Source organism: Pyrgilauda ruficollis, unplaced genomic scaffold (genome assembly GCF_017590135.1).
Source record: "Pyrgilauda ruficollis isolate IOZ18807 unplaced genomic scaffold, ASM1759013v1 scaffold4, whole genome shotgun sequence".
NCBI lineage: Eukaryota > Metazoa > Chordata > Aves > Passeriformes > Passeridae > Pyrgilauda > Pyrgilauda ruficollis.
In genome coordinates, this window is record NW_024525489.1 from 4,297,206 (window position 1) to 4,311,635 (window position 14,430).

The 14,430-nt window shown below is 41.1% G+C and overlaps 1 protein-coding gene across 1 annotated transcript in view; it reads right to left on the reverse strand.

The window, feature by feature from the left end:
- Positions 1-9,610, reverse strand: part of SYT14 (synaptotagmin 14) — a 79,421-nt gene extending 69,811 nt beyond the window's left edge. Inside the window, exon 1 of the mRNA XM_041477268.1 lies at positions 9,592-9,610. Within this exon, the coding sequence (XP_041333202.1) occupies positions 9,592-9,604 (13 nt within the window). The 5' untranslated portion in view covers positions 9,605-9,610. The remainder of the gene's footprint in view (positions 1-9,591) is intronic.
- Positions 9,611-14,430: the final 4,820 nt, after the last annotated feature.

The window sequence follows — 14,430 nt, forward strand, 5'->3', positions numbered from 1 at the left end:
TGGTCCTCAAAACTGTGGAACTAATACATAATTCACACCTGCTTTTATTCATGGATTAACGAATAAACCCAAGTTTTTCCGTCTTTACAACTCCCAAGAATTCTCTCAGCTTTCAATGAACCAGTTACTGAAAGAAACCAAACTGAAAATATGGAAACATTTTGCATGACAGCAAGATGCCAAGCATTAATTTAGCATTTCAGTCTGAAAATAATGGGTTTGCTTGGGTTAGCCCACAAACCCCAAAGGTTCAGTGGCATGACACAATTAAATTTTATTCTTTAAATATTACTTTTAGGTAATTTATCATAGTACAGTGTTAGTTCACCATAATGTTATGGTTAATTAAAATTGCTTGATTTAGACACAAATTATTATTAGTTCGATTCCATCTTGACTAGGAATATAATCTCTTATTTAAGATTTTAAGGTTTTGAGTGAGTTTGCATATAAAACTACACAATTCTCTGTCCAAAATGTAATCTGAGAAGAGAAACAAACCCACTTGGGTACACAGAGCTAATGAAAGATCAAATAATTTTAGAACTGCATATTCAACAAAACATTTTCATTTTCTTGAGCAAGAAGAACCACCTAGTGACCCTAAAAATCTAAATCATTCAAACATTTAAAACAAAAAGAATGGCCAGATATTTTCCAGAGGCAGCTGAAACACCCAATGAAGTTTAATTTTCTCAATTAAAGACAAAGGTTTTGTAAGCCAAGTCTCTATTTGCTAAGATGATTATGGCAGCAACAAGATGAAAATATGTACATCAAAGATACTGAATTTTGTATTAACTTAAAATTTTATGTCTTTCTAAATTAGCACAATTCAAGATTCAAAGTTCTACTGTGCTCAGAGTTTAGCTGGAACTTCACCACTAGATGCTGATAATAATTGTCAAGAAAATTTAGGCCAGGCATTACCATAGACTGATGCATGTTGGGAACGAATGACATCTGGTGTTCTCAAAGACTTCAGACCAGGACCAGCGTTAGAGAAAGCTCCTCTGAGCCTCAACCAGCCACGTTCTGCAATGACCACAATTCCAAAACCTCTGGGGTACCAGTGGTTCTCAGGGGGAAGGTGTCACCCCTGTCACTGCGAGCACTTCTTCCTTACAGCCAGCCAGGACTCCCCTTGACATAGCTCACAGCCACTGCCCACACGCTTTCACTGGGCAGCTCAAGAACCCACCTCCATCTCTCAGATCCCCTTGCACAAGGAAAGGCTGCAAGAGCGCCTGTCAGATTTCCCCAGGCCACACAAATGTATTTCCTAAGCCTCTCCTCATGTGCCAGGTACACTGTGTTCCCTCCCAGCTTAGTGGCACTCTGCTGAGGTCTCCCAGCTTGTCAGCCTCTCATGCTGGATTAACACAGCTGGATACTTGACTGGTCCATGTTCAGTTTGCTGCTCACCCGGATCCTCGGGGTCTCTTCTTCAGAGGTGCTCCCAGCCAGCCTGCCTGCAGGTGGTAGTGCAAGGCTTGGACTTCACCTGTCCTTGTGGAAGTTTCTGAGGATCCTTCAGCCCACTCTGAGCTTGCTGAGCGCTTGCCAGCCCTGCCCTCCAGATTATTAACTACTCCTTCCCTGGCATCATCCATAAACTCAGCCAGGGTACATGCCATCCCACCAACAAACATGGTGCACAGTCCCAGTCCCAGTACCAAAACTGTGATGCAACTTGGGCTGCTGCATATAAAACTCATTATTCTTCAGTTCAGCAAAAAAAATCCATTAACATTACATTGTATCACAAAAGCCTTTTGTCAGCAGGTGTAATTTTTCGGATGCACTTTTTACATGATAAATTACTTTCCTGCTGAGAATTGTTTTCTAATTAGCATTTTCATAAGTTTGGATCACATTCAACAAACGGTTACTTAACATTTTATTCAGACAACTATTTTTCCCTTGGTAAACCCAAGACATTCCAGCTCAGAACGACAACACTGAGCCGGTTGAGTAGCAGGAACAGGGTGCTACAACATAAAACAGGATATAAGTGAAAAAGCCCAAAACAATGTTAATGTTACCATGTCTAAGCAAGTGGAAATGCTAATGCTTCTGCTAGGAATGCAAGAGACCCAGGAAAAGCATTTTAATGTTAAGAGTTTCATACAACACACTACAAATTTATTAAAATGACAACTCTAATGAAAGATTTCTGGATTCCATATACCAACAAATCTACTTGAAAAGTTGCCTCATGCCATAAGCTGAATTCAGGGAAGAATCTGGCCTTGGATGAACAGACAGCCAACTGTAATGGAAAATAAACAAAGCTGAAGACTTTTGCACAAGAGTAACCCTACAGCTGCCATCAGTGTTTTTCCTGAGAAGGTTACATACAATCATTAGCCCATCCTCACTCACGGTGTAAAATCACCTCTGCATTCCTTTAGCATCCTTTTTCACAAGTTTAGTCTACAAATAATACTACATACATAAAAATAGAAATGTTTAAAGTTCAATGCTGAGAACTAGTCAAAAAGCAAACTAAAAAGCAAACAACATCTGAATTCATAAGGAGAGAGACAGCAAGGTAAAAAAGAATCTATTATATATAAAATATATATTATAAAAATATATAAAATCTAGTATATGTTTACATCTTTTACATTTTGTGCAGTTTTGCTTTCCTCTTGGTTCCAAAACCTTAAAGAATAAAATAGAGCCACAGAAGACACAGAGAAAGAAAAAAAAAAAAAAAACCAAAGAACAAAAAGGTCAATTAAAATAGTTAAAAAGCAAATGGTTTCCATATGAGGAATGACTTAGTACACTAAGATTCTTGGACCTGAAAAAAACCCACAACAGATGGTGGACATAAACAGGTGAATATAGAACAATATTACTCTCTGTCTAACCCACTAATAAGAGAAATAACTATCAGACTAAATTAGCAGCAGACATGTTCAAGACCAGAAGAGTAAAACTCAGAAATCTATGTTTTGATTTTATGATACAAACTCCTACTGTAACGAATATCTTCTTTGCTGGCACCATTTTAAAAGACCCCTATCTAAAAATTTCTTAGCCTAAGGATAGGTTATCTACTTGTCCTAAGAATATTTTGGGGTTTGTTTTCCAACTATAAAAGTAATGGCAAACATCAAAATATTTTTTTCATGGGAAATACTTTCTTTTTAAATTGTATTTGCAATCAACAGAACCAATGAATTAGCAATCAGTGACAATTGATGAAGAACAGCATAGCCATTTCTGTTTCTCAAACAAATTTTGCATCCAGTCCTACCCACACTGAAATAAATGGAAGCATCTATATGGACTGAAAGCAGCTAAACAGAGATGGATTTTCTAAACTAAGACATAAAGTCGAGAGGTTATTTGGGACCTTCTCCCCTCATCATGAAAATAGTATTATCTCTGCTTCCTTTCTACCCAAAATGACCACAAAATTCTCTTTCCATACTCTTCTGACAACTGAAATATAATTAGCACTATAAAAATATTAGTAAGTTCTTTATTTCACTTTGTTCTCAGTCAAGTACTTCTTCAGGTAAGTCTTACTGGTAGAAATGAAGAAATACAGTAAATAAAGCTAGCAATAGAAACATCCAGTATAAATGGTTCAAATCTGACCTAAAACCTATAATTTCTTTTTACTAAAAATAGAAAGAAAACCAGAAAACAACTTCACTGAACATGACAAAAAGATTAAACATACATTGACAAGCAATGTAAAACGCTATCAAATATTCAGGAAATAAAAAAGAAGACATCAGCAACAAAAGCTGAAAACAAAAAGAGAAAACGTGAAAAATTAGTATGACTTCTAGCAAATTCCTACCATTTTTACTTAACACCACTAATCTAGAGCAAAGCTTCACAGAAGAACGTAAACTGAGAAACATTTCTTCTTTTAGAATGACTCCATGATCTATTGAGAAAAATATAGTCATAGAAATAGTTTCAAATATTTCAGATAATGCAGTAAGTTTGTGATACAAAAGGAAATTACCAAGAAGAATTTGTATTGCAAAAGATTCCACTTGGTAGGAAAACTGCTTATTTTAGCCTACAGAACAAAAGTACCCAGAAGATGTGTCAGTCATCCTGAATTTATCCCTCTTCACATCAAAGATTATTCTCCTCTGCAGAACAGTACCTATTAGTTCACAAACTCAACCCTCATTTGCTGTCTTAGAATCAACTTTCAAAATCCTTGCAAAATTTCCCCTTCTTATTCTACAAACTGGTTTGCACAGAAATCAGGAAACATCTCCCATCTCCAAGAGTGAAACACACAAAAATTAGGAGGTTCAGTGATTAATTGCTGACTTGAAATCCACTCTAACCTTTACATGCAACATGGACCCTTGGCCTCATGCAGTTCGAAAGCTGACAATATGCAAGAAAAAGTTTGGGAGTATCAGCTGAGAATCCCTTCCATCAGTCACTACAAAAGCTGGAAGAGGTATAACTGAATTAGTCTGAAGAGAAAATAAGACCTAATTGTTAAAACAGTTGAAAGTTCTCTGGAAGACAGCAAAACTCTCTCCTTTCTAAGAGGTTCCTTGTATTCGGATGGCTACATAGGCAAACATTTTTAATCAGGTAGTGACTCCGTGTTTACTTTCCTGCATGACCATCTTGAAAGCCAAGAATTCCAATTTGCAGAAGTGCTAGGCATTAAAAATAAAGACAATTCCAGAAAAATTTCACTCTGAACACATCAACTGTTCTTATATTAAGTATGATAGCTTCATCTCAGCCCACGGGGTACTTGTCAAAAAGAAGTCTGTAAAACATTAGAAATTAGGTGGGTTTTTTTAAAAACGGTTGCCCCCTTTGTTATCTAAAAGATAAGAGACCTGTCATCTTTCTTTATTCCAATAGATTCAATACTACAGAGATTATGGTGTAAGACAATCCAGCCAGGTGATTTTGCCTATGTCAAAGGTTTCACTGTCATCAGCAAATAATGCAAGCAATCATCCTTACAATGACAATACGAGGCAACACTCACTGAATAGTTTCCACCACAGTGACTGGCTAAGCATACGGCAGCATTAAACCAATTCTGTGTGGCTGATCCAATATGATACCTTGACATGTGATCCACCACACAGCTGACAAATGTGTTTAAAAGTGGGCCTAAGTATAAAATATGTCTTCTTATATTTAGACTTCATTAAATACTGATGATGCTGCCCAACCTCTGCCCTGGCCACATCAACTTGGATTCAGAAGCACTACTGTCATTTCAGGACAGCACTAACTTGAGGATCTCCATGTCACCTTACACCCTTCTAGTGCACCCTGCAGTGACACCTGCACAACCCAGGTAACCGGGAAGTCAAGATAAAACTGTTCCCCAGGCCGGATTCAACCTACAAGCTACACATGATACTCCTACTTAAGCTCTGTAAGCAGTTCATTGCTCTGTTGTTTCCTTTTCTAGATTCTGGAAGTTTGCAACTAGGCATAGTTTTCATGTGACCTATATGAAGCAGTGTTCTAAATACTCTCTCTTTTCGTATCCATAAACAAAAAGTAGGCTCATTCCACAATTTCTTTGTTTCCCAAGGAAATGAGGGTTATATAATTAAACAGTTCACTTCCTGCCTCATCCTTATATTGTTTACAAATTCTCTGGCTAATTTAAGACAAAATAGTCAGAAAGTTTTAAGAACCTAATGCAATCTTCCATAAAAATCAGCAAATACAACAGAAACACAAGCTCCACCGCACCCAAGGACAGCCCACCAGCTAATAAACCCCTGCACAGCACAAACAGGTGCAGCTGCCTGCTCCAAACCAAGCAGCTGGAAGGTGGGGGGAAAAGAAGGAGACAATCTTCTCAGAAACCTCAGAGAGATCAGGACACTTCACAGACATTCAGGAGCAAAATTATCAAAAAGGTACATACTTGGTAAAGACCTTGAGCTCTACATCAGGAAAGAGAAGTGCTAAACTGATAGGAGCACAGGGGGAAAATAGGGGAACCCATGTTCATTAGTCTCATTGCTCTATCAGTAACTTACTAGACGACAACACCCACACTACATTGTAATTCTTTCTCCTCTACTAGATTCCTTTTATCTGTACAGCTCATTATTGTCTTTAATCCTACTTCTCATTTGTTAGCACTAAACTCCTCACAATGGAAACCATATGAAAAGAGTTTAAATCAAAAAGATTTAGCTCAGTCTGAGAAAGCTCATCTACAGATATTTTCCCCTCCTTGAAAATGTAAACTTGTATAGCCAGAGCCAGATTACAGCATGTTCAAGTGTGGCCCAAAAATCTGGTAAAAGTAGATTCATGAGGATATACAAGATACACAATTCTGCCTTAGGTTAGCAAACATTCCATCTGTGACCTCTAACATTTCTTTGCCCCACGCCCACTCCATGCAATACAGTGTGGTTTCCATTGCTGGTTCCTCACACAGACCTCAATTCAACAAATTTCTCTTAAGGCAGGCACCAAAGCTTTGCTATTTCTCAAAAGAGGAGAAGCAGCATAGAGCAATCAAATTAATGCTGCCAGGAGGAACATTACCACAGTGGTGCTGAAGGATTCTCAGAAGTCACTGCTCAACTTTCTTCCCCACTCCAAGCAAACTGCCACAAGACCCCAGGCTTGGGCAGCAGTAGATGAGAGGATTTTAATCTCAGACTGACCACCAGTCTGGTTTTACTACTCCTTCCCATTTGGCCTCACTCTCTTCCACACTTAACAGCTCCTCATTCTGATCTTTATCTTAATCCTGCCCTATGAAGAAGTGGAAATATTAAGCAATAAATAACCCTGCATCATAAAACAGAGCTCCTAGTAAATACTAAATGTGTTTTGGAGGATAACTATACAGAAACTAAGAACTGCAAATACAATTCTTTAAACTCATTTGAGCCAGAATTTTTCCAATAGAGTTGCTGTCTGTTGTTTCCTCACAAATCTGAGATTACCTGACCTATGCAAACTCTAACTGGATGTAATTATAAAGACACACAAATGGAACATGTTTTAACATTATATGAACTTTCTAAAGAAAAAGATGTAACAGTTCCTGCAATCACTAGATTGGGGCTGTGAACTTGATCACATGAAGAATACTCGAATTCTAAATGTCTTTCAGTGACCATAACAAACCACTGGCATTGACCAAACGGGTCCCTGGCCATGGCACTCCGGTTCTCTGTAACACTTCATACAAAATGCCTCACTTTTACAAAAACTTTGGGGTTTAGTGTTAGAACCACTGGAAGCTGGTATGCTGAAAAAGTGACACTGGAAATGGTACTTTAAAAGATTTTTAATAACAGATGAAAGCAGCTAACAATATTAATTTATATATTAATTTTTATATATTAATTTGAGCTCTTTTAATTTTGTGCACTCTTCAGATCTATGTCCTGCTTTGAAGGAGTTTTGAACTATTTTATATTTATTCTTCAAAGAGAAGTTTTCAATCTTGCTTATTTTCTTTGCCTCTACCAAAAACAAACAAAAAAATTTAAAAATCTGGCCAAATGCAGTGTCCTTAAAACTGAGCAAAGTATTTTCTCTGTTTACTTAAATTCATTTACAAATTTACTTTGACACAAGGTAAATTCTGTATTTTGACAGTTTAGACTAGAAATCCCATGGTTTGATTCCACCTTCAAGAGCTAATACTCAACCTAAACTCATCTTTTTAAACTGCTGGCCAGAACACAGTACTGCTAAAAATTACAGGGAGGGAGAGATCATCAAGGTATGCAATAAAAATTGTAACACCTACCAACAACCCTACAGCAATCAGCCAGTCAGCTGAAAACAGAGAGGAGGAGGCATGCCTGCTACAGGCTACAGCAGAAAAATACTTTGTATTTGCTGTCTTCAGGAAGAGCCCTAAATCAAAATCTAGCAGACCCCTTTCATGACTGGAATGTTTTTTCATCCCACCTCACATTTAAAAGTAAACTATGCACCCAATTTTCTCAAGAGTTAAGTCCCATTTTGGATATTTCAAATAAGCATCTACAGGACAGTTAAGCTATTTCTGAAGTCTGGCCATAATAAGAAGTGTTGCATTCTTTTCAAATGCTAGATTGCTTTATTCATCCATGGCTATTTGCTTTAAAGAAATAATACCCTAAAGCCTCTGAAAATATTACACACGAATTTCACATATTGTGAATATTTTCAGATCTAACAGATCCTCACAGATTTCTGGGATAATGCTGCCTAAAATGAAAACAGAGACAGATTTTGAAGGATTTTTTTTTTTTTTTTGAGCTCAAGTTATGTAAAACGTCCAGACCCAGCAGAATTTTTTTGCTATCTTCTTGATAATATTAAGACGACTTTTCAGCAGAAAAGAACCCAGCCAACACAAAGCTGGCCAGCTCAGACTCCTGGTGTGCACAGCTTCCAAGACAGGGTGAACATGCAGCTTTGCTTGATCAGTGCAACTTCTCCTTACAGAGGCCGGAATCCAGGGAAACTGACAGCAGAGAAGCATCCCACATGCGAAACAAACCAGAACAGTTTGTTTCCCCCACATACCCACTGTTTTCCTAAATGCTTTAAGCTATAACAACAGATGCTTTCAGAAAGAAACACCTCGGCCAAGGAAGCTGTATACTTTAGGTCCTTGTCTGGCTAGAAATAAAGTTCTGTTTGTTTTTTGGGGTTTTTTAAAGGATTTTTAAAGAGGTGTAAAATTACTCTCAGAGTCGAGAGGAGAGGTTTCAAAGCAATGCTCAGAAGCCCTGTCTTTGAAGATGAGCATCTCCAAACAAACCCAACAAGTGTCGAGTACATCTCGCTCCTTTGTTGTTGTTTCTAAGTGATGACTAGAAAGATCCGCGGACAGCAGCTCCAGTGCAGCCTGTTAGCGCCCAGCAACCGGCGGAGAGCAGGGAGCATCCCTCGCCTGGGGACTCAGTTTTCAGAGACTCCGGGGCCCGGAGAGAGTGACAACGAGTTTTAGAGCAGTTGGCAAAGTCCCTGCGGGGAGGGTGGACAGGGCTGCGCACCCCCGGCACCGACCTTCCCGGCTCGGGTGCGGGGGCCCGGGCAGTCCGGGACGCGGCGGCGGGCAGGGGCGGCAGCGCCCGGCCCGGGGGGCTGCGCCGCCCGCCCCCGCCGGAGCAAGGGCGGCTCACGGCACGGAGGGATGGACGGCTCCGTCCTCCTCGGGTCCCCTCCGCGACGCCCACGGGCGCACGCCCGGCATCCCCAGGGCAGGCGGCGGCGGAGGAAGAGGAGGAGAAGGATGCCGGCCACGGTGCCAGGGATTTATTTACCCCGCCCGGCTCCTGGGCACGGAGACGGGAGAAGGGAGCACCACACTCACCTCTCCCCCATCATCAAAGAGCCCTTGACCCGTAGCCCCTGCAGCCGGGCCGAGGGGCACAGGGAGCAGAGGAGGCGCCCCTCCGCCGCCCTTCTCGGCTGGGGTCCCGCTCGGCTTCGGTGCGCCCCCACCTCCCACCGCGGTGGGAGCCCTCCCTCCCCCCGGAGCCGCCCCTCTCCCCGTGCCCGGGGGAGGAGAGGGAGAGGAGGGGGCTGGGGGAGGGGAGCGGTTCGGGGCGAGAGAGAGGAGCCCGTTATTGGCCTACTTACCATCAATCGCCATGATCCCCGGCGGGGTGGGCCGTACCAAGCGGAGGGAGCGCACGCAGGAGAGGCGCTGCCGGGCGCCGCGGCTGCCAGGCGGGAGCGGCGGGAGGGGCGGGGCGGGAGGTGAGCGGGGCGGGGCCGGGGCGCGTCACTCCCCCCGCCGCCGCCCGGCCCCGCCCGCCCCGGCAGCCCTCAGCCCCTCACGGCCCCTGGGCAAAGGCGGCCCGCCAAGGGAAGCTGCGGCGCGTTCCACTGTGCTGTTCCTGGGTTTCCTTCTCAAAGCGAGTGGCTGAAATAAACCCCAAAGCTCTGAGGGCACTAAGTGTCAGCAAAGCCGTGCTTCACGCTTCTGCTTCGCAGAATCACAGAATACCCTGAGTTGGAAGCGATCCAAAAGGGTCATTGAGTCCAAGTCCTGGCTCTGCACAAGACACAGCAAGAGTCACACCATGTGCCTGAGAGCATTGTCCAAAACCTTTCTGAGTTCTGCCAGGCTGGTGCTGTGACCACTGCCCTGGGGAGCTGTTCCAGTGCCCAGACACCCTCTGGGTGAAGAGCCTTGTCCTGATACCCAACCCAAGCCTGCCCTGACACAGCTTCAGGCCATTCCCCGGGTCCTGTCACTGGGCACCACAGAGCAGAGATCAGCGCCTGCCCCTCCTCTTCCCCTCACCAAGAAGTTTTAACTGCAGTGAGATTTCCCCTCATTCTCCTCCAGGCTGAGCAGACCAACTGACCTCAGCCACTTCTAACTCACAGTTTATAATAAAACCAGCTTGGTTCATTACAATAACTAATTACATCCATAACTGCACAAAAATGCTTGTGGCAGCTCTAGCGCTGCCTCTACAGATTGTCTTTTCCAGGATTCTTCTCCCTTTCTTTCAAAATACCATGCTGAAACTGTCTTTTGGAAGTAAGTTTAAAGGGATTCTCCCCCTTTATTCCACTCTCATGAGAACACACCTAGAATACCACATCCAGCTCTGGGGCCAGCAATATAAGAAGGCTGTGGTCCTGTTGGAGCAGGTCAAGAGGTGTTGGAGCCTCTGTTGCTACTCCTTCCTCTGTCCCACCCACCACAGGTTCTTCCTCTCCCTTCCGTGCCTTTTCCTCAGCTCTCTTGCACTTGTACCAGCCTCTCTTTCCCTGGAGTTCTGCAGTTGTTTTGCCAGCCAGGAAATTCTTCTTCTACACTCTCTTCCTCGCCTCCTAGAAGTGGCAAAAGGATCATCACAGTGAGCAAAGAGGACAGGGCTTTGCAAGGCCCTGCAGCATTTACCACAAGGATCCAGAAGGATATCTGGGGCAAATCATGCGTGGCTCCTGAAAGCTTGTATTATGGATTTTATACTGTAATCTTGTACAGGATATAGGATGTACATAAAATTCTGTTACTGTGACAGAAAGTCCTGGTAGCATTTGAAGCTATAAAGAAACACATTGCTACATGCAAACAGGTTTTTCATACATAGGTAGACTGGCCAAACATAAGAAAATTTTCACAAGATGGTAAGGAGGAATACTTTTTGTAACAGTGTCATCTTTCTGCCAAATGTTTAGTCACCATTCAAATCCTGTAAGCATTAATCCCCTTCAGTCTCACAGCCCTCAGAAATCTTTTGTCATATAGAAAAATCAATGTGTTTTCTCAAATTTGTTCTCCACCTCAGGAGAAAAACAGAAAACAAAAAAACTTTAAAGTGTGTCATTTAAAAGCACAGTCAGCCTGAGCAAAATGGCTGTCTTGAAAAACACAAGTCCCAAATGACAGACATATGTCCAGACCAGAACCAACAGTAAAAAAGATCTTCAAAGAGAAAATGTCAGCAGAGCTTAATGGCAAATATATTTCTCTGTACCAGCACTGCCATTTACCTCAAATACCCTAATGATTTGCTGTTCTTCCTCTTCCTTCCATGCCTTTTCCTCAACTCTCCTGGTCCTAGAAAGAGTTCCAGCCCCCCTTTCCTTACAGTTTGTGTTGATGGCCATCATTCTGACGATATTACTGTATTGATTACAGGGATGAAGCTTCCCATGGGATCAAGTACATAGAGTTATTATTCTTCTCTGCTCTGTTTTTTATTTCTCCCCCTGCTTTTGGCAGCATCTGCAGTATGAAGGAACTACCAATCAGATGTCATCAAATCTTTCCAGGGCACAGACATCCACCCATACAGAATCCAGCATAGAATTTTTGAGATGTTTAAAAAGTCATCCAAAATTTTTGGAGAGCCTCATATGTCATGATGATTCCATGATTCATGTATGCAATTACCATAATGGGATGCAGAAGTTCATGTCATTGGACAGACTCTTTTTGAGGGTGATATATGAACCTATGTTTGTGAATTAGTGACACTATGATTGTAACTCTTGGTCCAGGGGTTTGGTTTTCAAAACATAAAAGAAACACATAACTTACCCAAAAGTAATGAAAGCTCAGTTTGGAAAAAACAGTTTCAGGATAAACATGATTCCACATCAACGAAGAGATTGTGTGAAATGTATGTGTAAGGAACCAAAACACGACTTTTCAGAGCTATGCTGAATCAAATCTGTTCTATTTGTGCTTAAGTTTCACAAGTACATGTTTAAAATTTCTTGCTTTATTGAAACAGCAGATACTCCTGCCCACCACCATAGCAGTCTCATTTTTTTTAATGTCACCAGGAGGGACAAATCTTGAACATGCTTCCAAAATTCAACTATTTAATTTATTTCCTATGGTGTAGTTGAGACTGTGTAAGCCATAGCTTCATCCGTTCCCTGCACAAAAGGAGCACAGCTGGTCAGTTTGGACGTGTTAGAAATTGTCTACTGAATCCAGTGGGCAATTCATTCTGCTGATCCCACAAGTATGCCCTTTCCAGAACAGCACAGCTGCACACAAACATGACTACAGCTCAACTCCAGACCTTAAGTAAAGTTGATAAATCCTTAATGTACAAACAATTTACAGGTTCTCAAGAGTTCCATGTCAAATGGAAGAACCTATTGACAAGAGATTTGCTGACAGCAATGCAGCTATCTGGCAGATACAGGATAAATTTAATCCCATAAACCCTAAACTTTTCAACTTGTAAACTACCTACACAGGAGAAACTTCTCCCACTGCACTGATGTGAAGCCACTTTGGCAATTAAAACCAAAAGCTGCTGGAAACTTTGGCATGAGTGCCCTAGGAGGAGAAATACATTAAAGATCCATTTAAGGCCTGATCTTTGCCAGACCTCTTTGGATTTTCTCTTCCATCTTAACCTTAATAATCTTAGTATTAAACCAGATATAATTTAAGAGTATGTGCTTTGTGAAAACTTAGAATATATGTAAACCATGGCATGTGTGAATGAAAAGACTAACTGAAGTGTCAGAAAACACAGACTATCAGTAACCAGAAAGATCGAAGCCCTAGATTAGTAATCTGCTAATTAAGATGCCAGACAGATAAGGTATCTATAATTGTCATGATGTGAACAAAGTGAGTTCACAATTGAACAAACAGTGGAAGAAAATTTCCATGTAAATTTTTCAGTGGAATGTTGCCTTTTCATTCAGCTGTAGGTACTCTGCACTATCACGGTGATTTCACTGAAATGCCATTGGGGAAGGAGGTGAAATATCCAAGGTCTTGCATTTCAGACAAAAACTTTCAATCTCAAGACTTTTTACTTCATATGATATTTTAAAATAATAATTACATTAAAATGAAGCACCTTGATCTTATCTACATAAAATCTTTCTGTAAGAAAACTCAGTCTTTTGCTGAAAGTTCACTTAATGGGGCTTTCCAAAACTGTGTGCATACAGCTACACCTCCCTGTGTGTTTCTCGCTGACTGTATTTCAGTTTGTAAAGAAAACAGATTTTTAAAGAAGGGATCAAAACTCCCACAAAACTGAAATTCTGGTTTTTTGACCAGGAACCGTAAAAAAGTCCCAGCAAGAAGCACAATGATATGCAGCTCCAGGGTGTTCTCTCCTGCAGATTATTTATAGGAAGGCAAAAAACCTGGTGCAGCAATGTTGAAGTGAAGAGACGAATCGACAAAATCTCTAACCCATAATGTTAGAAGTGAAAACACGACCTCTGAAACATCTTCAAGAAAGGTCTCCAAAGGTATTATTACTCCAGCAGATGAAAAGATGGCTAAGAATAATAATACAGTGCTGTGTCCTAATTGATTTGGAATATCAGTTTACAACTTCCCGTAAGGATTTTTGGCAGCAATTTTGTAAGCACTGCCAATCAGATTTGCAATCAGATTAGTTTTGCATGCACAGTGTTCTTTATTAGGACATTAAATACCTGACCTTTCAATATTAAGATTGGCATTATCAAGTTTTTTGGCACTAGTTAAATAACCTGTGACTCTTATTTAGCTTCTCATAGTTTTTGAAAGCTATGAAAGACAACCGGAGCCCTCTACCCTCTGGAATTGCAGAGCTACATGTGGTAAGAGTGATACACCAGATACACTCAAGTCTCCACTCCTTGGAAAAGAAACATAAACCTTACTCTTGAAGCAAATTATTTGGCCAAATAATACTCAATGTGTAACTTCATATACAAGAATAAATTATTGAGAAACTGAAAAACTGTTTCCAGCAGCATCTTTGTTCTGCCAAATTTGGAACTCCACAAGGTTGGATTTCCAACTGGGATACAGTTGGAAAAGGTCCTATGAGCTAAATCAAAATGGAAATATTTTTGTTCAGATTCACATTGTTAATCCATGGGTAATGCATCTGCTACAGAAATAAAAATTGAAATAAACAAAATTGTGACTTTTGATGCCTATTCATTCTAGTGGATGTTCAGTTAGCCATAAGCCACATG